Genomic DNA, 24,065 nt, shown 5'->3' with positions numbered 1-24,065 from the left:
CAAGGGTTTTAAAATAAGAATATTGATTGAGTGGATCTTTGAAACTTAACAACAAATTATGAAACTAATTAAATGTAAGTATTATCATGGGGATTCTTTTTGTACCAGCAATTTGGCTAGCAAACCTTTGGATATATCTATCTATATCTATATCTATATCTATATCTATATCTATATCTATATCTATAATTTCCAAGGTCGATTTTGCATTGATTATGCATTTCCCATAAATAGGATATAAGTTTCTCATAGTTTACTGGAGTGTTTATAAATCTGGGTATTGAGGTAGAAGCCATGCTGTTAGACTGTCTCATTTATGTTGGTTCCACATAAGAGAGCCGGGCATCCCAGCCCAGCTGAGTGTGACTGCAGACAGGGCAGGTGACCCTTCCTTCCGACCCTCGGTTTCTTTATCTGGAAAATGGGACAGTCAGACTAGAATTATTCTTTTAAAAAATATATATTTTATTGATTTTTTACAGAGAGGAAGGGAGAGGGATAGAGAGTTAGAAACATTGATGAGAGAGAAACATCGATCAGCTGTCTCGGGCACACCCACTACTGGGGATGTGCCCACAACCAAGGTACATGTCCTTGACCGGAATCGAACCCGGGACCCTTCAGCCCACAGGCCGATGCTCTATCCACTGAGCCAAACTGGTTAGGGCTAGAATTATTCTTAAGAATTTAGCAATGATTCTTACTGAGATAACTAGAACCTTTAATTCAGAGAGTGTCATTTTTCTGTCCTACCCACTCCATCTCCGTATTGAATTGATCACTTCTGTTTCAACCCAGACTCTTGCCTCTTGCACTTGGGTGTCTGCTTCTGATCTCTCTCGAGAAAGGTCACCTGTGTGTGGTCCTTTCTGCAGATATTTTCTTTTTTTAAAATATATATTTTTATTGATTTCAGAGAGGAAGGGAGAGGGAAAGAGAGACAGAAGCATCAGTGGTGAGAGAGAATCACCGATCAGCTGCCTCCTGCACGCCCCACAGTGGGGACCGAGCCCACAACAGGGCATGTGCCCCAATTCTGACCGGGAATCCAACCGCGACCTCCAGGTTCATAAGTTGACGCTCAACTGCTGAGCCACGCCAGCTGGCCAGATATTTTCTAACAAAAGCAAAGTATTTGTCCTCCATATCGTTTTGAAATTTTAAAAAACTCGTACATAGATTGCTTTGTTTTTGCAAAGTGAGCCCAGTGGCCCCCCGGTCATTGTTGATTTGCCTGTTTATTTGGAGCTGCCCAGGGTGTCCATCTGCCTCCATCCTTCGCATTTCCTGGGCATTTGTTCACCTGGTCCAGGGCCCTCTCGTATCGCTTGTTTTTTAACATTACACTACTGTTAATGATTGATTTCAACCCATTTAGTCTTCTGGGCCAGGAGCTTTTAGGGCCCAATCAATCACTGAATCCATAAACAAGGGCACTGCCTCAGACTCCCCAAGAGCTCAGAATTACATGGGGGTGTTGACAGTCCCGGAGGCCTGGACTGCTCTGTCAGCAGCTGTTGGGGAGAGCACCCGGGGTACGTGCTAGGTGGTGGCGGGGGCAGGAGAAAGGCAGCCACAGATAACAAGGACTAGAGGTAATCTGCATGTGGGTAATTGCTGAGCTGAGAGATTAATTTTGTTGGCCCTGCCCCACCCCCATTTGCGCCAGGCTCTTATTAGGAAAGCTGAAGGGGGAGAGTAGCGTTCCGTCCACACCCCAGCTCCTCACCCAGGGATTGCCGTCGCTCAGGTTTCCCTGGGTTCAGGAGCCGTCATCCTGAGTGAGCACCACCTGCCCAGGTTAGAGTGGCGTTGCTTTCCTGGGTCCCCTGGCTGCAATAAGAGCGTTCTGGAAGAGCCCCTTCCTCTGCCAAGGGGAATCCTGGCCAACCTCAGCAGACAGAGCAAAGGACTCGCACTGAGAATACATGGGTGTGTGGCCCTGCAGGGCCTGGGGAGAGAGCGAAGGGAAAAGCGGAGCCGTGCTTTGAGGAGATAAGGGGAAGGTTTGTGACAGGCGGGGATACTCACCACTATACTAACAAGGACGAGCCATGAGGGGAAGGTTTGTGCTGGGGTCCCCTGATGGGCAGGAGGAGACAAGAAAGCCCGATAAGCCGTCAGGAAGATGGTCACCTCCAGAGGGGTCTGTGACACAGGCCAGAGCAGGAAGAGATGGTGAGGGGTTGGGGAAGAGGTCATCCATTCAGAGGCCAGAAGGGCCTGCAGCTTGAGGGCCCCCAGGAAGGCTGACTTGATGAAGAGCCTTATCTCCAGGGGTTACGCCCTCTGGAAGCTCTGAGCTTAGACAGGAGTGATGACAGGTTGCCCTGGGAAGGCCCTGGGTGGCTGTAAACCAGGGCCTCCACCTGCAGCAGCAGCAGAGCAGATGTGCATGGGAGGGTGTGCAGCTTCTACATCTAAAGACTCTCACCCCGATAAAGCCGGGCTGGGGTGGCCTTCCCTGAACCTTCCCAACACCAGGGGGGAGTGGGCGGGCCTTCTTGGCCTGTGGCTCGGGCTCTGCCAGGAGAACCCTGGACACCATGCCTAGTCCGTTATGCTGCAAGAGTCTTTGAGGGTCTCCCCAGTGCCCTTAGCCGGTGACTCACTTAGTGCATCTGTGTGCTTTGGTGGTTGGGCCAGACGGCGGCACGAGGCTGGGAGGGCGGGCAGGGCACAGCGCCTTGGAGTCCCCTCCTGGCTGGGAGCTCCTTCCCCTTGTTCTGCCCCGGGCTGGTGGAAGCTTCCACCTCTGCAGAAAGCTCTTGGCTGGAAAAAACATCTTGAAATGGGCTTCATATCAATGGAAACGGACGAGGGAGGTACATGGAACGGGACACTTCCTCTGTCCCGATGCATCTCCTGCGCCTGTAGGTATAGAAACATTTAACTCCAGGTAAGTGGCTTGAAAGGCGCCCGTGTTCTCATTTGGAAATGTGAAGCTGGTACCGTCCAAAAGGTGCCTGCCCACTCACCCAGTCATTGATCAAGTAACGCGTCTGTCCCATCCACCGGAGTGTCCCTCCCCAGGCACTTCACCCTTCACCCTTGTCTCGGTCCCTCTTAGACTCTCCCCCAGGGCACAGCAGGCCTTGCACTCAGGCATCTGGGACACTCTATGAATAAGGGCTGGATTGCCCCACTGAGGACAGATACCCAGATTACACACGTTAGGACTTTTGGTTAAAGGGGTTTGTGTGGGGTCAGCATTTTCTGGAGCGGGTGATGCCCAGAGAATCTCAGCGACTTGGCGGATCTGGTGTGAGCACAGCCTCCGCGCCCCAGCCTCCTTCCCGTAGGGTCCTGGCAGCCTCCAGGGACCGAGACTGTTCATCCTGACATGGACCTCTGACTCCTGGGAGGCAGCAAGAGGGTGTCCCCAGGGCTGCCTCTCTAGTGGGGTCACCATTCTCACCCTCAGGGGACGGATGAGGGTGACTAGGCTTTTGCCAGGAGTTTCCCGAAACAGGGGCAATGAGGTTCTCCTAGTATTGCGAGTTCCCTCTGCCTTTGCAAAGAGAACACTTCAAAGGGGATACCGCCCACCCCATCCCAGTAGAAGGTGGCGGAAGGAAGCAGTGGCTGACAGCGGAGTTAAACAAACTCGAAGGTAGGTCACATTTCTGACATACCATTTCCTCCGCCCTACCAGCAGCTGCCCTCTGCTTTGAAAGGGGGCTTAGCTGCTCGTATAAACTTTGGTTTGTGATAATGTAAACTATTATTAGGATTATCTTTTTATTCATAATATATGCCTGCCTCTCTGTCTCCCTTATTTATGCTCCGTTTGAAACACTCATTTACCGTCAGTACCTGGAGCCAGCATCAGCCCTTCTGAAAAGGAAGAGCACTTCATAAAAGGACTCTGGGAATTAAATCTCTGGGTTGAGGAAGCTTTGAATCTCAGCAGAGCTTCCTGGTTAAAACTGAGATGTGATGTTGGCAAAACATTTCAGTTAAAAAAGAATTTTTTTTTAAAAAAAGGGAAGGTTTGTCTCAAGTGTAGTTGTTTGAATACTCGGAGGCTTGATTCTTACTCGAGAACCTTTGGCTCTCAGAGGCTCTCCCCTCATTTGTCACCACGCAGGACGTTCTGGAAGGTAGAGGCGTGCAGAGGCTCGGCGGGCAGCCCTGAGGTCGCCAGGCCCTGCCCTGCACGGAGATGCCCAGAGGGTCCCTCCCCAGGTGCTCGGTGTGTCAGCAGAGGGCCGGTTAGCGTGGCAGCCAAGAAAAACCAATAACCTTCCCCGATTTTAATAAAATGTCTCTCCCACCCTTTGTTTCTCCCTCCTCTCTTCCCCAAAAGAAAGAACAGACTGAATTTCTAAGCACATCTGGACACTGTTTTCGTAAAGCTCTTACCCTGAATTCCCAGAAGGAATGTATTGGCTCCCATTTTTCCAAGCAAAAACTGAAATGACTCCTTTGTTTATAAGTACTGTGCTTGCATATTTTAATAAAACTGTAAAGAAAGAAATTGCACTGATTCGACGGTCCTTGGCTAGGCCAGCACGTTCTCCTTTATGCCTCTCTCGAAGCCTTTGGGAGGTGCTAAAAGTTTATGGTTGTTTTGGTGGGAACGGGGAAGGGAGCAGAGGGGGCTCCAAGTGTCCCTTTAGAAATGACTCTTCCTGCTTTCCCGGCTGTAAGAGTTGGGGCAGGGTGCTCACAGCCCTGGCCTGTCTGTTCTGCTCTTGCTACCAGGCCCTCTTAGTAGATACAGTACGATTAGGATGTTCCAGATCTGAGCCCAGATCTGCAGTGGAACCCGTGTATCTCTTATCAGATAGTGTCTGTCTTCTTAAGAGGCAAACCTACTAGAAGCTTATTGTTGCTAAGAAAAATGAGGTTAATCCTTCATTGATAACAGCCTCCTAGGATGTTGGCGTGGAGTTCTTCTGTTATGGAGACAATTTCAAAAGAGTGTCGAACGTTTAAAGATGAGATAAAGAGGCATTTGCTACGTTGGGAAACTTCTGAGAGGGTGTGGTTGTTTTTAAACGGGTGATTGCAGAAGTTCTTTTTTTATGCCCTTAGAAACGATGTTTCTGAATTGAAGTTGTACCTTTTGGAAGACAGAAGCTATACCTTCCGGAAGACAGGAGTGCAGTGTGGTTAAGTTATGAGGACCATAGCTCTGTTACTACCCAATCGATGTTCATTAGCGATAAGCATTTAACCAGTGTCGTGGTTACTGCTTCCTGGAATATGCCTTTCTCTAGAGCTGCTCTGGGTGTCTGGAAAGAAACTCAAGAGGTGTAATGCTCCTGTAGGCCTCCTCTTAGAGATGAATCACATTTCAGAGATGGTCGCATTTCAGCTTTGTTTATCCCCCTGCTTTTTGGGGAAGAAGGTTATTAGCTACAAAGCCACAGTGGATCCACCAGCCTGTCAGTGCTGTGGGTGCATCTGTCAAATGCCCGCAAGTGTCGAGTAATATCCGAAACAGGATGGTGTGAAAAATTAATGTTTGTATTAGTGCCTTGTGGAAAAATGTACAATTTTTATGAGCTCTGGACAAAAAAAGATTGGTCTAAATTGAAATTGAACTTGATAACTTTGAGTCCTACCAATAATGTTGTAGCTTATTTTTTTGAACTTTTATTTTTCTTTGAGTTCTGAGAAATTGTTGGTTATTCTAAATGCTGGCTATTAGATCAGTTAGCTAGGGGTATATGGATATATATATATAATCCATCCTATATAATAAAAGCCTAATATGCAAATCGACTGACCAGTGGAATGACTGATCGCTATGACGCGCGCTGACCACCAGGGGGCAGACATCAATGCAGGAGCTGCCCCCTGGTGGTCAGTGCGCTTCCACAGGGGGAGTGCTGCTCAGCTAGAAGCTGGGCTCATGGCTGGCGAGTGCAGCAGCGATGGTGGGAGCCTCTCCTGCCTCCGCAGCAGCACTAAGGATCAGCAAGCAGGCGAGTGGTAAAGAGTGAGGGATCCCGGACTGTGAGAGGGATGTCCGACTGCCGGCTTAGGCCCGCTCTCCAGGGAGCGGGCCTAAGCCGGAAGGCGGACATCCCCCAAGGGGTCCCGGACTGTGAGAGGGTGCAGGCTGGGCTGAAGGACCTCCCTTCGCCACCCTCAGACATAAATTTTGTGCACTGGGCCTCTAGTATATATATGGACCTGATTTAGAACTAGTGATTAGTTCAACCTTGCTTTGCCCCTACCTTCTTTAGATAGCATTGTTTCGAAAACTGCAAAAAGGTTTTGCGTGTTTAACAGTGGCTCAAACTATAAAGCCCTGAGCAGAAATTGGGGAGAACTGTGATTTGGGGTCCTGTGTTCTCCATGACCTGGGAGTTGGCAAGGTCTTGAGCGGGGTGGGTAGCCTTGCCTCCAAATGCTAGTGCGGTGCATGCACACGGGACCGAGACAGTGAACCGCGAGTCTTCCCAGGGCCTTTTCCAGTGCCGGTGTCACTTGTTTTCTACATTTCCAAACCTATGAAAAGATTTCATTTGGACGGTTCTTAATAATATGCTTCCTACTTTTACGGGAAACCAGGGATGAGTCTGAACCGCAGCCAAAGCCTGGGGAATTTATGTGGAGGAGTTGTTCTGTGTTCTACACGATCCATCAGGGTAAGTGTTTGCTCAGGGATCCATGTAATCAGAAAGGTGGTTTTCATGTTGAAAACATCCTCCTTGACATTCTTTTTACCTATTTGATGTTCTTTATTTTACTTTATTTCATTCTCCTTTGCCTAATTAATGGCCTTTTTTGCTTCCCCTGCTGTTTTGCCAATCTCACTTTTTCTATGTTCTTTCCCTCCTCACATGCCCTAACTGTGGGTAAGTCTCACAAAGCCCAGTTCCTGGTCCTTTGTTGATTTTTACTCCTATTAGCGAGCCCATCTGTCCTTAAGGTTCTGCAGTATGACATCATGCATGCCTTCCTGCCTTCTAATCCACGTTTCAAAAAACATAGTGTTAGAAGATACGCTGTAGTCACCTCATCTTCACAGTTTGTTCTACATCCCCCTTAAAGAAGAAAAGAGAAGATTATGTGCTCTCATGAGGTGGTAAGGCTTATTTCATAGATGTGTTAACCTAGATGCATAGAAACAATGGACAGAGCTTCCTTAAGGCAAAGATAAATCCTTTTTTAAAAATAGTTTTTTTTATTGATTTCTGAGAGGAAGGGAGAGGGAGAGATAGAAGCATCAATGAGAAGAGAGAATCACTGATCAGCATGCCCCCACAACCCCCCACCCCCGGGGATCGAGCTTGCAACCCAGGCATATGCCCTGACTGGAATTGAACCGTGACCTCCTGGGTCATAGGTTGGCACTCATCCACTGAGCCACACCAACTGGGCAAGGCAAAGATAACTCTTTTGCTAAAAAATTTTATGCCGAGGAACCAAGATGGCGGCAAAGTTAAACAACTGAACTGCTGCCGCGCACAACAATTTCTAAAATACAACTAAAAGACAAAACGTCTACCACCCAGAACCATGGGAAAGCTGGCTGAATGGTAGATTTACAACTAAGAAGGAAAAAAAAAGGAGAACAAATGCGGAAAAGCTGAGGTACGGAGGCGCGCGTAGCAGGCTGGTGGCGGGCGACGGGGCACGTGGCTTTTTTTCAACCCGAAGGGAGACAAGCTCCCAATCACTCTGAAATCCAGTTTCTGGGGACACGCGGGGGACCCAGACACCTATGGGAAGAAGCTGGACTCTCGGCCATCAGGTCGGAAAGTGAGAGTGACTTTCTTGCAGAGGTGCGCCCAGCAATCAGTGTTTACTGCGCTGGAGCGTGGGACGCAGGGACTTGGAAACGCGGAAAGGCAGAGACGGCTGACGGCAGCCATCGCTGTTTGCCACGCCCTAGCCTAGTGACGCCCTGAGACCCCGCCCCGCTCTTGAGACCCCACCCCACCCTGAGACCCCGCCCCGCACATTCTACAAACCCGCCCAGGCTCCACACAGCGGCTTTTGCATATAAATGGCCTGCCTTGTGGCCGCTTAACCAAATAAACTGCAGCTCCAGTCAAACTGCTCCAAAATTGCCAAACCCCAAGCAAAGAGGAGAAAATTAGTTCTTGCTGTAGCTCCTGTTGGGGGGCCTCAGACAGTAGCTGACCTGCACCCCATTGGAGATCCAGAAACTAGGGCATCTAGTGGTCGGTGTGAAATGACACCAGATTTCAACCACGCTCGTAAGGGACACATTCAAGAGGCAGACTCAGTGAGCGCCAAAGCCCTATTGGAACAAGTCCCGCCCCATAAACGTGTCTCCAGCACAGCAATTCTTCCTTTATAGACACAGCGGGTCCTCACAGCCAATTGGCCTGGAGATCAATTCCTCCCAGTGACACCAACAACAATCAAGACTTAACTACAACAAGGCTGTACACACAGTCCACTAAGGGGTGCACCAAGAGCGTCCACCTCAGGTAACTGGGAGGCTGAGCCGTTAAACCAATAGGACACCTAGTACACAAAGCTACCCTATCAACTCAGGGAAGCAGCGAAAATGAGGAGGCAAGGAAACAGATCCCAAACGAAAGAAATGGAGGAGAACAAATGAATGGACATAGAGTTCAAAACCACGATTATAAGGTTTTTCAAGAATTTCATGGAAAAGGCCGATAAATTTAATGAGACCCTCGAGGATATGAAAAAGGACCAACTAGAAATGAAACATACACTGACTGAAATAAAAAATATTATACAGAGACCCAACAGCAGACCTGAGGAATGCAAGAATCAAGTCAAAGATTTGGAATACAAAGAGGTAAAGGACACGCCTCCAGAAAAGCAAGAAGAGAAGAGAATTCAGAAAGTTGAAGCTTAGTGTAAGAAGCCTCTGGGACAACTTCAAGCGTACCAACATCAGAATTATGGGGGTGCTAGAAGGAGAGAGAGAGCAAGACACTGAAAACCTATTTGAAGAAATAATGACAGAAAACTTCCCCCACCTGGTGAAAGAAATAGGCTTATAAGTCCAGGAAGCGCACAGAACCCCAAACAAAAGGAATCCAAAGAGGACCACACCAAGACACATCATAATTAAAATGCCAAGGGCAAGAGACAAAGAGAGAATCTTACAAGCAGCAAGAGAAAAACAGTTAGTTACTTACAAGGGAGCACCCATACAATTATCAGCTGATTTCTCAACAGAAACTATGCAGGCCAGATGGGAGTGGCAAGAAATATTCAAAGTGATGAATAGCAAGAACCTACAACCAAGACTACTCTACCCAGCAAAGTTATCATTCAGAATTGAAGGTCAGATAAAGAGCTTCAAAGATAAAAAAAAGCTAAAGGAATTCATCACCACCAAACCAGTATTATATGAAAAGCTGAAAGGTATTATTTAAAAAGAGGAAAAAGAAAAAAGTAAAGATAAAAATTATGAACAACAAATACATATCTATCAACAAGTGAATCTAAAAGTCAAGTGAATTAAAAATCTGAAGAACAGAATAAACTGGTGAACATAATAGAATCAGGGGCATAGAATCGGAGTGAATTGATAATTCTCAGGGGGAAAGGGGTGTCTGTGTGGGGTGTACGGGAAGAGACTGGACAAAATCATACAGAGGGGGGGAGGGAACCAGGTGGAGGGGAGATATGGGGGGAAAAAAGGGAGAAACAGTTGTAATAATCTGAACAATAAAGATTTATTAAATTAAAAAAAAAAAGAAGAAAAGATTCTCCATCCCCAGTGTTCTCTTTATTGTAAAACTAGAGGCCTGATGCACGAAATTCGTGCATGGGGGTGTGTGTCCCTCAGCCCAGCCTGCACCCTTTCCAATCTGGGACCCCTCGAGGGATGTCCAACTGCCTGTATCACATTTGTCATGAGGTCCTGCCATTTTTCCTTAAAAATGCCTCTCCCATAAGCCCTTTCATCACCTTCCCACCTTTGCCACCCTTCTCACCTCACATCTGGACACCTGTGGTGCACCTCTGGCCTCCTGAGCTCCACTTGTCCACCTTCCTGATTCCTCTGCAAACGTGGCTACAACACTGTTATTACTGTTGTTTTTCTGCACAAAACCTTTTTTTCTTAAATTGTGGTAAAATATACATAAATTTACCAATTTAATTCCTTTTAAGCGTTTGGTTCAGTGGCATAAGTACATTCACATTGTCGTGCAACCGTCACCACCATCCATCTCCAGGACTTCATCTTCCTAAACTGAATCTCTGTACTCAAACTCTAACTCCCATTCTCCCCGCCCATAACTACCAACCCCTAACCCCTTCCTGTCCCTAACCCCTTCCAACCCCCTTTATTCCACTGTTTGTCGCTATGAGCTTGATGACGCTAGGTACCTCATATAAGAGGAATCCTACAGTATCTGTCCTTTTGTGCCCGTGTCAGATTTAAAGCTTATATTTAGTGATTCTGATCTGTAGGGATTTTGATGGAAAGCTGGCAAAAGCTAAGAAAGGGCCCTTGTTTCTGAGTCTTCTTTCTGTCTAGTATTTGGGAGCTGTACCTGAGAGCATGGCGCTGGTTTACCCCAGGCGTAGACAGGAAAGTCAAGGTGTGCAGGAGTGACCGGGGGAGATTAGAGATACTGATGGAGATGCCCATCGTGGGCCTCTGTGGCACTAATACCAAAGGTTGTTGACATTTTGTTGTCATGAAGGGAAGAGGGATAGAAATTGGAGGTGGAGGGTGATCAGGACACCCCTTTCTCTTTCCTAAACGCCTCCCCTCTGGATTCGGGACAGGGAGTCAGGCCTGTCTTGAAAACAAGAGGCTGTGTGCAGTGAGACCCCAGTGCCAGTGTTTTCTGTTTTATCAGTGGCACCTCCAGTCCGCAGGCCCTGGGGTCCAACTCATCCCTTTGATTCAACTCTCTGGTCCTTTTGGCGCATCCTTTGAAGCTGCTGTCTTATCGCCTCGTTCTTTTCTCCTTTCTCAGCCTGACCCATGGCTGCCTTCCCCTGAGCTCCTGCCTGCCAGGTCAGGCTCGTGCCTACATGTGAGGGACCACTGTGTTCAGGTCTTGTCTGCCTCCCAGATGCACCATACGCAAAACAGAGGCCGCTGTCCATCCCACCCCTCTGACGCCCACGCTTCCAGGCCAGGTCGGGTGTTTAACACGCAAGGGATGGGGTTGCCGGACGTGTCTGCTCCGGCTGACAAGGTGGGCTCCACATCATCCCGAGGAGTAGCAGCCGTGCATTGAATGTTTACCATGTGGGTGGTGTAGTTGTCCCAGGTGCTCTGTGAGTTTGCGTCTATGATGGTCTCCCCTCCCCACCTGAACACTGGACATGCCCTGGGGTCCAGACAGAGACCTGCCTCTTCGGTGAGGACACGCCCCTGAGCAGCCTTCCTCTGTTTGCGACCCTTCTCTCCCTTCTCTGAAATCCTGCTGCACCCGGAACTCAATTGCATAACTTAGCACATTCGTTCTATAAGGTATCGTGTTATGGCCTCTAATCTTACGTCTGTTAGCTTTGTTTTCCAAAATGAATTGCAAACTCCGGGAGGTGGCTTACCTCTCCATCTCTCAAAATGGCCTTCCAGTGGAAAGCGTATTTCTTTGCGAATCTGTGGATACATTCTGGGGCATTAGCTGCGGTTTTTCATGAATAAACGATGGATAAATTTCCCAAGACACCTCTCTCTAAATTTGCTTTTTGACCTGAATATGTCACATTTGTTCCTCTCTCTTCAAATGGGCAATTCTCCCTCTTTTCCTCTTGACCTTAGATGATGATGTCACCACACACTTAACCAAGGACCCTCATCTTCCCACCATCTCATCCCCCACCGGAGCATCATTTGTACCACACGGGTTGCCTTCATGGAATTGTCTTTACCCCACCCAAGGCCACCAACTTGTCTTTCCTTTGCCTTAAACTTGTTGTATTTATAAAAATATAAAAGCCCTCTTCAAAAGAGAAGCCTATCATTTTCCTAGAAACTTGAAAACCCACTCTTCGGATTCTTTGTTTGAGAACCACGGTTCACACCCATTGTGGGCAGTTGGGGAAGAGGCGGAGCAGACGTGGTACATTTCCCAGCCCCCTGCCACCGTGCCCTGGGGCGGCCAGGCCCGTCTGGGCGGCTCCTCCTCAGGGACCTGTGAGTGCACAGATCTGTGCCCCACAATCACTGCTGCTGGTCTGACCACCTGGCCCCATGTCCACCCAGCTCCTCAGTCTTAGTTTGAAATCATTTTAACCAGAACCTTTGGACTCTCTTATTTTTAAAAATTCGTAATCAATGCTTTTCATCTTTTCTGGTAAGTTTCTGTTTCACCCTGACTTCATGACAAAAGGTTACAGGCTGCCCTGGCCAGTGTGGTTCAGTTGGTTGAGTGTCGTCTTGTGCACGGAAAGGTTTGATTCCTGGTCAGGTTGCGGGTTTATTTGCAAATAATTGAAGTTTCTCTCTTACATCGATGTTTCTTTCCCTCCCTCCCTCTCCTCCTATTCTTTCTTTCCTCTCTCTCTCTAGCTGGTTTGGCTCCGTGGATAGAGCATCGGCCTGCGGACTGAAGGGTCCCAGGTTTGATTCTGGTCAAGGGCACATGCTCGAGTTGCAGGCTTGATCCCAGTGAGGGATGTGCAGGAGGCAGCCGATCAATGATTCTCTCTCATCATTGATGTTTCTATCTTTCCCTCTCCCTTCCTCTCTGAAATCAATAAAAATATATTTTTAAAAAAGTTACAGGCTTCTACTTTATTTCTATCATATTGCTTTGATTTTTGTAAACACGTCTCCATGGGAAGCCTAAGGAAGGGGTCAGGTGCATTGATTTCTGCCTGTTGCCTGGCCTAGAAGGTTGTGAGTGGCATTGACTCGCCTCAGCCCCATTGAAGAGGAGCAGGAACCCACTGAGGCCATTTAGTCAGGGAGGAGGTGTGCTCCTGCCGCTGTTCCATCTGCCTTGTCTGCCTCGGCAGCACTATCCCCACCAGCTCACACTCCCCGAGGTCCTCTCCGTACCTCCTCATCGACCTCTCCCCGCCAATCATGCCCGGAGGCCTCGGAGAGGGGGTGCGGGAAGACCTCCCTTCCCAGGAACTCCGCACCGCCTCCTCCACTCACGGGAACACTTATCTAAATCTGAAATGGACCAAGACGGTGATACTTCATTTTTATATCATTATTTTCCCTCCTTCTCAGAATGACATTGTAGCTGTTCAAGGAAATGAAAACAAAGCTGAATACTTCTTGGCAAACACAATTATTTCCTGGCCTGAACCACACAGTGATTTAATTGGTATGTCATTGTGTGTGTGTGTGTGTGTGTGTGTGTTTGCATGTGTGTGCTTTAATGGGAATTCCATGTGGTATCATTGGGAAATTAGGAAAAATAGAGTCTTGTAGATTTATTGCCTGTGGTCTAAGGGCAGACTGCTGGCTTCCATCCGAGGAGTGGGAGACCTGAGGTGCGGGGATCATTAGTGCTGGGATAGATCCTTCCGATGGTCTGCTATTTTAAAACTGGTTTGGCCAACGGTAAAAATCAGAACCAACAGTGAGACGATTTACCCTTTGAAACCTGTGAGGCTCATCAGAATAAACTTGTGGGGGACTTGGCATCGTGACAAGCGATGATGTCCTTTCTCTGTCTACCAGCGTTTTATTTGTGAAGCTTGAACTGGGTTTTGGAATGTCTGGAGACGTCAAAGCCGTAGCCTATGCTTCATTTGGAAAATGGGAGTTTTCGATTAGCCTGGAGTGGCTCTTGGGCAGACAAGATACTTTTACAGCGCATCCAAAGCCCAACCCAGCCTTGTGTATGGACCACAAACACCGTAGCCTGCAGAGAGAGCATTGAACAGCAGTGGGAAGAGCAGCTGTTCTGTCTGTCTTCTGGGTACTCTCTGTTCCTTCCCATTCTAGGACGGGAACAAAGGAATAAGAATCAGCGACATTGTTTATTTTTTAACTTGATTCAGTGAAACCGACTGCAGGCATGACATTTGTCACCTGTGATCTGAAAAGCGATAGCCCGTCTCTCTTAATGGATTCATGTGCTTAACAGCAGAAGTAGTTGCCTTTTATATAGCTGCTTTGTAACCCTCACGAGCCCCAGCATCTTGAACAAAATGTTCATTGCTGAGTTGTAACAAATACGACCTATAAAGGATTACGGTTGAGTCATTAATCTAGAGTTTTTATTTAAAACAGATTTTGCTCCCAACCACCCCGCTCCACCATTTGAATTTTGTTTTTAATTGCCAGGGTTTCCCTCGGATCACTAAACCACTCTCCATGTCTTTCTACAGACCTGCTGTTAAGCTACCCAGCTATTGACAAGGCAGGCCCGGGTGAGGGACCCGGATGGATTTCACGGGTCCCGAAGCCTCCCGAGATCCTGTGTGCAAGCTCGCATGGGTGCCCAGCTCTCACCAGACTCTCAAAAGAACCTGTGTCCCCAAATAAACAGCTAGCTGAGACGCTCTGTCGGGAGGGATGCCGGGTAACTGGGAGGATGTCAGTGATTGTGACCCTGGTGGCGATAGTCCCGCTGACAGAGGGGAAGGTGACAGGCTTGCAGCATACTGCAGCTCCCGCTCTCTCACTCTCAGATCTGACCAGTGCTCAGAAGTCTCGGGAAACCCCCAGGCCTTCAGCACACCCTTACATCTTGCGCTTCGGCCCATGCACGCACGTGAAGGGGACACCTGTGCTCATGGGCGCTGGCTGTTGCACAGCCTGGGACTCCTGTTGTCCGAGCACCTTCGCCTTTTTTTGTTTTCACCCTCATGAATGCTGGACAGGTGACATGGCCTTGGGAACCGGCGGACACTCAGTGCATGGGAATGGCTTATGCTGGTAGGGGAATGACGGGGAAGTTAACCCGGAGACTTGATAGTTTTCTCAAGTAACTCGGATTCCCACGAGTCTGGGAAAAGCAAGACTGTTGAGAACGGCCCCTGAGTGTTCGGTGGGCTGGAGGAGAGGCTGAGGTGGGGAGTGGGGGTGGAGTGGCTTGTTCACATGCTTGTTAACATTTGAGGGTCTTTGACAAAGGAAGTCTAATGCCTTGCCCCGGTCAGCCGGCGATTGCCCCCCGGGGGGCCCCGTTGTGCACAGGAAGTCAGACACTAATGATGTTAGTGAAGGGACAAAGGCACCCGGCCCGGGAAGGGCCTAATTGCTGTGTCCGGCTCCCAGGCGGCCAGCCTGAAGCTGGAGGGGGCTGGGCAGGATGCGCTAAGTGTTAACACCTGGAGCTGGAGCTCTGACTTCCTGGTGCTTTTTTTTTTTTTTCTTTCTTTCTTCTGTGTGGCTGGGTGTGTGTGCACACACATAGATACACATGCACAGATCCGGCTGCATCTCAGAGGGACATTTTGGGATGTGGTATCTAAGAGACTAGATGGAAATGGTTCAAGCAGAAGGTCTTACTCAGCCAGGGCAGGGCTGGCAGCCTGAGGCCTGAGCCTTCTCCAGCGGCCTAAGGGGCTTGGTGACTGTCACTTAATCTCCGCCTAGGCCAGTTCTCTCCTGGGAACGGCCACACCTTGCAGATAGGCAGATACATAGTAGAAGGGGTCGCTGTGGCTTGGGCTTGGAACAGTTGAGTCAGAACCGATGGGAGAGTGCTCTGGGGGAAAGTGATGAGGGTCTTCATCACTATTTTGCTCGAGCCGGGGTCTCAGGGAGGTAGGGCTCTGCTCTGGCAGGATGTTGACTGATGGGGGGGGCACCTGCCAGCACCTAAGGGGAGCTAGGTTGCAGATGTGTGTATCTGAATTCACACCTGGAAGAGGCTGTTGGAGGGGTTGCAGCCTAGGGGAGCCCAGATGCACCCCCTCGTTACTAAGTGGGGTCTCTGGGTGCTTCATGTCCAAACGTGGCTTTGGACCTGGGGCCTGTGAAGCCCCCGACGGCCTTGGGGCGCTCTGGGAATGCCCCCAAATTGTGTCAGGGACGTGTCTGGGGAAATTGGATAAGGAATATTTCACAGGGTTCCACTATGGGTTCTAGGAACCCTCTCCCCTTCACAGCAACAGGGTCAGCAGCTATTCAAAGTGCACACCCCATGCCGTGGCTGTACCCCTGCTGGGATGACATCGGGGCTCATTTCCGGACCGAGGGGCCTGCCCGGGGTCCCTCCCGCAGGCGGGCAGTGGGGGACGCTTTGTGCACAGGTGGATTCACTTGGATTTCTGCAGCCAGGGAACAAGAGAGTTTAAAAAGGATCCTTGAAGCCTGTCTCCCTCCTAGAGGAAGGGGGGGGGGGCACAAATAACTTTTGAAAAGGGGCCTAATGTTGACTTGCTGCTTCCCACTGTTATTTTAAGGAGGCCTTTCCGTACAAGACCACCATGTGGACAGAAATAATAGGCTGACAGAAGGGGTCGCCTCGCTTTCTAGCATAGCCTGTGATGTTCCGATTAGCACTAAAACCTAAAAGGGCGGACTTCCATAATTTCAAAATACGTGAAATCCACCTTGAAGGAAGCACATGTGTGGGGCACACTGGGGACCTGCCTGGCTGGAGGAGGCTGGGTCCCCATGGCAACATCACAATCCCCCATGTCTGCAGGCATTTGTGCTGTAAAAGCAGAATTCCAGATGTGATACAGTATTTGGAGACTCCGACCCGGGGCCTCGGAAACGGTATTTGAAGTCGGCACAATTCAGTGCACACTCTGTGTGGTCCTAAGGCCCTTTATTAGTAATTTTGTTTTGATCCGGACATTTCCTCTGAGCTTAGGCATAACAAGCATGCTTATAGCTTTAAGTTTTCCTCCATTGTTAATCACTGTTTTGCCCTCTGGAGCGAAGTCTTTGTGACTACCCTCACCGGCTGAGCGAGGGGAGCAGGGAGCTGTTTTTCTGGGAGGGTGGGTGTGTGGATGGCTGGTGGTTCCCTTCCCACCCAGTATTTACGGAGAGCCGGCTAATCCGCCCGCGAGTTGTCTGTGTGCTTTTGAAACTGCAGCTGGCTGCCTGTTACCTTTAGATGCCAGCTCTCTGACATGCGGTTCTCATTTGCGTGGGATGGGAGTGGCGTGTGCAGCGGAGGGGAAAGGTCTGGCTCTCCGTCCAGAGGCGTGTTTTATGGCTTGCTTTTAACGTTTTGAGAATTGGGAGAGTGGAACAATCCTGTCTATTTGTGAGGATCAGCCACTGGAGGACGCACAGCCCAGATCCTTAACAGGCTAATTGGACAAAGCGCTGGGCTTTTGCTCTGTGAAAACCAAGGAGGCTGCAGATCTTTGTTTTGTTTTTAAACACAGGGGAAAAGTCAGTGTGTGTGTGCGCCTGTGTGTGTGCGTGTGTGTGTGCGTGTGTGTGTGCGCGCCCCTTAACTTCATGTGCATGTTCCCATGGCAAAGCAATACAAAAATCATAAAGCCTGGAGCGGGGAAGGGCATTTTAAAATATATTAAATCCCATTTAGGCCAACACCCTTTAGAAAAGTTGCTATCATATTGTGATATACAAATGTATCAAATATGGTATGCCTTAAACTTATATAATGCTATATGTCAATCAGATCTCAACTGAAAAATAAAAGAGAGCAAAGTTGCTCTGTGAGAAACAAGTCATAAAAGCCTGAACACATTCTTAGCGTGAGTGAACGGACTTCCTTGGCGGGGTGGGGGTGGGGTGGGGTGGGGTGGGGTGGAGGAGGGTGGGCTAGGGAAAGAAGCTTAGCTGAAGACTGGGGCTCTCAGTTTGATAAGCAGGACACATGGTAACTTGGCATCGGTTGGCTCCATGTTAGAGCTCAGAAACAATTGTCCCTTCAGCTCTCCTTTGGGGAGCGTGAAATTAGGAACATGTGTGTGCTGATTAGCAACATGTCAGAGATGAATCATGATTACGGCTTTGGTCTGGTGCACAGGCGATGCTGCGGAGCAGTGATTTCCTACCTCCTTGAGCAAATCTCTCTAATTAGCTTAAGATCTCTGGGTCTTCTGGGGCCGACGTGGTAATTGCTGGTGGGAACCCACCGGCACCCCCCCAGAGCTTGTGTGTTCCCCACTAGACATCCAAGACCTCCCCTCCCCAAATCAGACAGCTGGCTGGCACCCTCCTGTCTGAAGCTGGTTGCATCGAGATGGGGAGTGAGAGAGAACAGCTCCCCGGAATGTGGAGCGAATATCTTGAATAGATCCAGGCGCAAGCTGGCTCTGTGATTTATTTTCCTTGTGTTTTGGGTTTGCCAGCATTCTCCTCGGCTTACATCACCTGGGGCTTCTCTGCCTTTGCCGACTTTTTTTTTTTTTTTTAAGTTAAAGGTTTGAACCGAAGTAAGTGGGATCTGTCTTCGTTTATGAAACCATCGGAACCTGCATGGAATAAATTGACCCCATGGTCTGCCGCTTGCCCTCACCCTGTCCACTGGTCATAGGCAGAAGGCGCCCGTCCCGTTCTTTCTAAGCCTCACAGAGCCGTCTGTCTTTGTAATCTCGTTGACACGCTGGAAACCCGAGATGGAGAAACAGTTACGGAAAATAGAGAATCGGCCTTAGTTTTAACTAGTTACTTAGCGTACCTACAAAAAACCCATCCTCTTCAGCTCTTCCTAATGTCTTTGTATACATTTCCCCCCAAGTCAGTTCCCTAAAACATTACCAGCTTTCTGGAAGTTCCTTAATTGGCTTGAAAGCAGCCTTGTGTAAGCCTCACTGTTTGGCCTGCCTTCCATCGGAACAGGGGGGCGCCATACTTAGCACCGTCCTTTTCAAAATGCACCTTTTCCAAAATGGCAGTTCAGCTGTTGTGGAGCCGGGTGGGTGACTAGCTCTGGGGAGCTGGGGTATTAATGGCCCAGAATCTGCACGGGCCCCTCAGGAAATAGGCCGCCTGGTGGCCCCTGGGGGTGCTGCTGGCTGCTCCGTGGCAGCCCGCCCGTGGCTGTCTGTGTCCAGGTCTTTGCTTCTGCCAGATGGGTGGAGCCTGGGGCAGGTTTTTGCCTTTTGAATTTTATTCCTTTAGAGCACTTATCCTTTCCCCCGTCTCCTTCCTGAGTAAAAGATGTTTTCTCCATTAGGTTCCCGTTCCCGTAGTGTTCACAGCAGAGCTCCAGGCACCTGCGGCTTGCTTCTTTCGCTCCCTCTGGAGCAAATTAAAAACTGCCGCGAGTGCGGCAAACGGGGGTGGCTAATGAGCTAAGGCTGTGACACCCTGCGGCCACGGCGCTGGCATTTATAGTTTTTCAGTAACAGGCAACAAACAAGTATTAGTAATTGTCAGCTTATTAAATATCAAAACGGGTGTAGTAGCTAAAAGCTTGGAATGGTTTCCTGAAGAATAACTTCCAAAGCTGTTGACCAGCTTTATAAGTTGCCTTATCTGTGTTTTTCGTGTGGGCCTTGAGTCTAAGCCCGTAAATCACCCTGTCACACCAAGCTTGCTACTCCTGGGCTCTCTGTGTGCATTATCTGGCTCGATCAAGCATTCATTAATTCAGACAAAACTAATATTTATCAAGGGCTGACGGTGTGCCAGGCCGGGGACTGTTGCACAGGCCCTGGTGGAGGCATAGAGAGCTGTTCTGGTCACTTTGCCTTTTGCCTTTAGTCTCTCCCGATCTGGTCCGATCTGAGCACCTGTCTCTGCAACGGAGCCAGCCCCTGGGTCGCCCAGTTCCCACCAAGACCATTGGCAGAACCCACTGGTTGGCCTGGTGGTCCGTGCTTCCTGCCACCTGTCCGTCTGCCTCTTTCCCCACAGTACCGCCAAGGTCTGGAGGCTGGAGACAGACCATACCTGGAGATGCTACTTCCTGTGAGCATCCATTCCCCCGGCCGTCTCATGTACCCCCGGTAGGGGAGGCTTCCACCATGTTTATCAGGGCAGGAATCCTCGCAGGAATGGAGACATAACCATTTCAAGATATGTCCGGTGCTGTGCAGAGTACTGGGTGTGTGTCCTCACGCACAGCCCCCACACCAGCCCTTTGCAGGCAGTTTTAGTCAGACACTTCATAGCTCAGGGCAGGGAGGCCCAGGAAGGGTTAGCGGCTTGCCCAAGGTCACACAGCTGCAGAATTGCACCGATTCGAACACACATCTATGCAACTCCCCACGCCCATTCTGTTAACCACTCTCCTACCACAGACAAGCCCCCGGCCCCGAAGCCTGTGTCTAGGATGGCAACGCCTCGGCAGCAGCTCTGACAGACGGTGCTCCGTGTCTGCCTGCAGCCAGGGTGGGAGAGAGGGCCGTGACCAGTGGCGGCACTGGGGAGCTGGGGTCTTAATGGCCCAGAATCCCCCACCTTCGCAGCCAGTGGCAAAGCATCTTTAGGTCAGTGTCTGTCTGTCTGTCTCTGCCTCCTGCTTCCGTGACCACACCTTCTTCTGACTCTGACCGTCCTGTCTCCCTTTTATGGGGACCCTCGTGATTACCTGAGCCCGCCTGGATAATCCAGAATAGTCTCCTCAACCCAGGATCCTTAACATTAGTAACATCGTTCTTTTCCCTGCATAAAGTAACACTCACAGGTTCAATGTGGGATTACAATGTGGGCACGTTTGGGGTGCTGTTATTCTGTGTTCCTCAAAGTGCGAAGAAAGTAGTCGGGCTCTCTGGGCTGGCTAGGCACACCATTTCTCAGGCTTCTGAGGGCTCTGGAGCAGTGCAAGCGAGTTTTGGGTGAGAGCTGAGGACAGCCCGGTGGACCATCGTCTGACCCATATCCTGAGAAGCCAGGCCCCCTGTGACTTCACAGCACACGCAAGCGCCGGTACCTGCGATGGTGTCCTTGCTCCAAGCTCCACGACCCGGCTTGGATGCCCCAGGGTCTCTGGGTATCTGGTTTTCTGTGGAATTAGAATGACCGTTTTATATCTCCATCAGCAGTGAAATTCCTGTGCTCACATCAAGTGAGTGTGCAGGCTGACTGATGATCAGGAACACAGTGTGACAGCGGCTCGGCTGAGGTGGGAAGCCCACGGGGGAGCGGGATTTGGGGGGTAGGAAGGGCATTCTGGGAATAGGGAAGAGCCCGAGAACGTGCTGAGCTGCAGTGCTGTGCCCGGAGGGGTTTGGAAGAAGACAGAGAGGAGCAACACGCCAGGGATGGCTTAGGAGGCACAGGAAGCCTGTGGTGGGCTTGGAGCAGAGGGAGGAGGGCAGATTTGCACATGAGGAGAGCACCCTGGTGGCCAGAGTCCCTTGAGGTCAGGACCCACGTCTAGTTCAGGGCCAAGTGCTCAGCCCATCATGGTCAAGGTGGAGAGCTCAGTGGGTAGTGAGTGGATGCCACATGCAGCCAGTTCATGTGGAACAGTCTGCACATTGTCACAGAGACCTTATTTGAGGGATTTAGGTTCTTGAATGAAGGATACAGCACCTCTCACTTGGGCTCCTTCCCACCATGCATTGCTCATTGCCAGTGCCTAATAATGACCTGTTAAAACCATGTTGCAATAGAAATACAGGGAGGACGAGAAAAAAAATGAAAAGCTGACAGAGTCCTACAAGTAAGGTGATTGGTCACTAGAGTCCTATGTACCGTGGAGCAGGCTGTTGAACAGATGTGTTCCCCTTTCGAAAAGTGCCTTCTCTGCATGGCTTCCCCAGGTCCTCCTTACACTCCTTCCAGGGGAAGTCACGCAAACTATCCTTTACAAAATTTTTTTTTATTTGTTTTTAAAGAGAGAGGAAGGGAGAGGGATAGAGAGATAGAAACATCGATGAGAGATAAACATCATCTATCAGCGGCCTTCTGCACGCCCCCTGCTGGGGATCAAGCCCACAATCCAGGCATGTGCCCCGACTGGGAATCCAACCATGATTTCTTGGTTTCTGGATTAATGCTCAACCACTGAGCCACACCGGCCGGGCCACGCAAACTGTCTTTGTAAAAACCAGTTGAGGAGACTGGGCCCACCGGAGTGAAGGGGTTTGCCTTTGGTATCAGCTGGAGGATGCAGGACTGAGGAATTGACTGTGGGCCCCAAATTGCATTTTTGTTTCCCTCCCATGACGCTGCCCTTTTCTCTCCATTCTAGCTCCGTTATCCTTCCCTCTTCTAAGCTCCTGGTATGGGTCCTATCCTTGGTTCATCCTCACGGAGGCGCTGCCCGTGGCATTTCGTACCCTGTCTGCTGCTTCATGGCTCTTCCCCCGCTACGTGTGTCTTGCGTGCCGTCGACACGGAGCGTTCTTGGAGGGCGGGTGTTGAGATTTGCCTGTGGGCCCTGCATGTGACCCACGTACCTAGCCACTCTTCTCGGGAAGAATGAGCTACTTCGCTCCTGAGGCAGGGACCCTGGCTGCTTTGCTCACCCCTGTCCCCAGCGTAATGTCCAGCTCTTAGCAGATGCTGAGTGAAGCAGGGCCGGGATGGAAGGGAGGAGAAGGCCGTGGTTGAGTTCTCGGGCATTACCGAAGGGCTGTGGGATGGCTTTGTCTCCTGACCTCCTGCCTGGTTCTGTTGCTCTGGTCCTGGCCATCTGGGGGTTGGGTGTCCTCTAGTTGCACAGACGGGCCTCATCTCTAAGCAGTGATGGCAGAGTTTAGGCTTTTAATAAGGTAACCACATTTTCCAAAGTGTTCTTTGTGAGAAATTCTGGATTCCTGTGTTGGTGGGGGAAGGGAGGATGGGAAAGGAAAGCTAGAGAAGGAGGGTGCCAGGGAGAAGGGGAGCCCCAAGAGATGGTGGGCTGGTACGTCATGTTGATTTAGATTTTCTGTGACTGCGTACTCCTCATTTTAATTAGAACGGGGTGTGTGTGTGTGTGTGTGTGTGTGTGTGTGTGTATCCCCGTCTGTCCCTTTCTGCACAGCTGTGCTTTCCCAGGGTCCACGTTTATCGGAGCTCAGGGATACGGTTTCAGCGGGCGTGCCTGGCTTCGGGGTGAGCAGAGTGAGCATGCCTGTAGCATATGCCTGTGCTGGGGCTGTGGTCGGAGACCCCGGGCTCCCCCAGAAGTGTTCTGCACTTTGTGTCTTGGTGTAACAATTGCCCATTAAATACCCGGCTGCCAGCATATGGTTTTCCCCACAGCCCTCTGATGGAGTGGAAACTTCAGCTGTGTGGTTAAAATATTTTCCCATCACTTAGCCTCTCAGAATTAACATGTTGGGGAGAATGCTGTAGTTAATGCTGAGCGGCACATTTGCAGATCATTACAGAAACGGTTAGGCCCGCGCCGGTAGAGCTGTGGCTCCTCTTTCCCATGGTGGGTAAGTGGTGGGTTAGGAAGAGGCGGGGCGACGGGAGGATTCCGGGTCTCCCTCTGCGGATGCTGTAATTAAAGTGGGAAGTCTGGTGGAGTTGTTATCCCCGCTGCTAAGAACGCAGATGGCTAACAGCCACATCACCGAGCGTTGGCGTTAGACCTTTTAAAGTCCTTTTTTCTTTTATAACCCACCCTATATATTCCAAGCAAAGGTATGGATGCAGAGAAGAATTTTCTCATTAAAAGTAACAGCTTGTTCCCACACTCATTCCTGGTCTTGGAATGAGAAACCTGTTTCCTTAGACTTGAGGAATTGCCTATCTGTCGTGGCTTAATAGAGCTTTTGGACGAGTGTCTGCTAGGTGACTTTATAACCAATCAGGGCTTTATAACCAGCTGGGAGGGCTCCAGCTGGCAACTCACGTCTCTCCCAGTTTTACTGGTAACGAGTTATTATTTAAGCCCCAAACGGAGAACAGCCTGCTCCTGTTGTCTTAGGGGAAGTGAGTGCTCAAGGTCCCTCCCCAGGGCCCACAGTTGGGAATCTCCTGGGCCGGAGGGAGTTGGGCGGCCAGAGGGGCCCGGTGCTGGGAAAGCGTGAGGACGGGCAGGAGCCTGGGTCTCTGCGGTCATGTGTGCGGTTGGACTCCGTGGGGATCTGTGCGGGAAGAGCAGACTGGCTCCCCTCCTCATCGTGTTTTCTTGTTTTCCCACAGGGAGTGGGGCCGGCTAGCAGAAACAGTGGGCTGCACAACATCACCTTCAGATATGACAGTAAGTAACCGGCTCGACCTCCGAAGAATGGAGCCCTTTGAGGGATCCAAGGCTTACGCGGTCGCACTTAATCAAGGACCCTGCAGGGCCCGGGGTGAAGGAATCTTCTGAACCCGCTCAGGTTTGTCAGCAGAGCTAAAGCAGCTCCGTCTCAACTAAGCCACTCAGGGAATTTGGGACTGAGAG

The 24,065-nt window shown here is 50.0% G+C and overlaps 1 protein-coding gene across 1 annotated transcript in view; it reads left to right on the top strand.

Annotated features, from left to right (window-relative positions):
- Window positions 1-24,065, top strand: part of IL17RD (interleukin 17 receptor D) — a gene marked incomplete at its 5' end in the record, with an annotated part of 66,876 nt that overhangs the window by 16,775 nt on the left and 26,036 nt on the right. The window contains one exon of the mRNA XM_079795397.1: window positions 23,822-23,879. Coding sequence (XP_079651523.1) covers window positions 23,822-23,879 — 58 coding nt within the window. The remainder of the gene's footprint in view (window positions 1-23,821; window positions 23,880-24,065) is intronic.

The sequence above is a fragment of the Cnephaeus nilssonii genome, assembly GCF_951640355.1.
Source record: "Cnephaeus nilssonii genome assembly, chromosome: 17".
Lineage (NCBI taxonomy): Eukaryota > Metazoa > Chordata > Mammalia > Chiroptera > Vespertilionidae > Cnephaeus > Cnephaeus nilssonii.
This window is presented reverse-complemented; position numbering and strand designations above follow the sequence as displayed.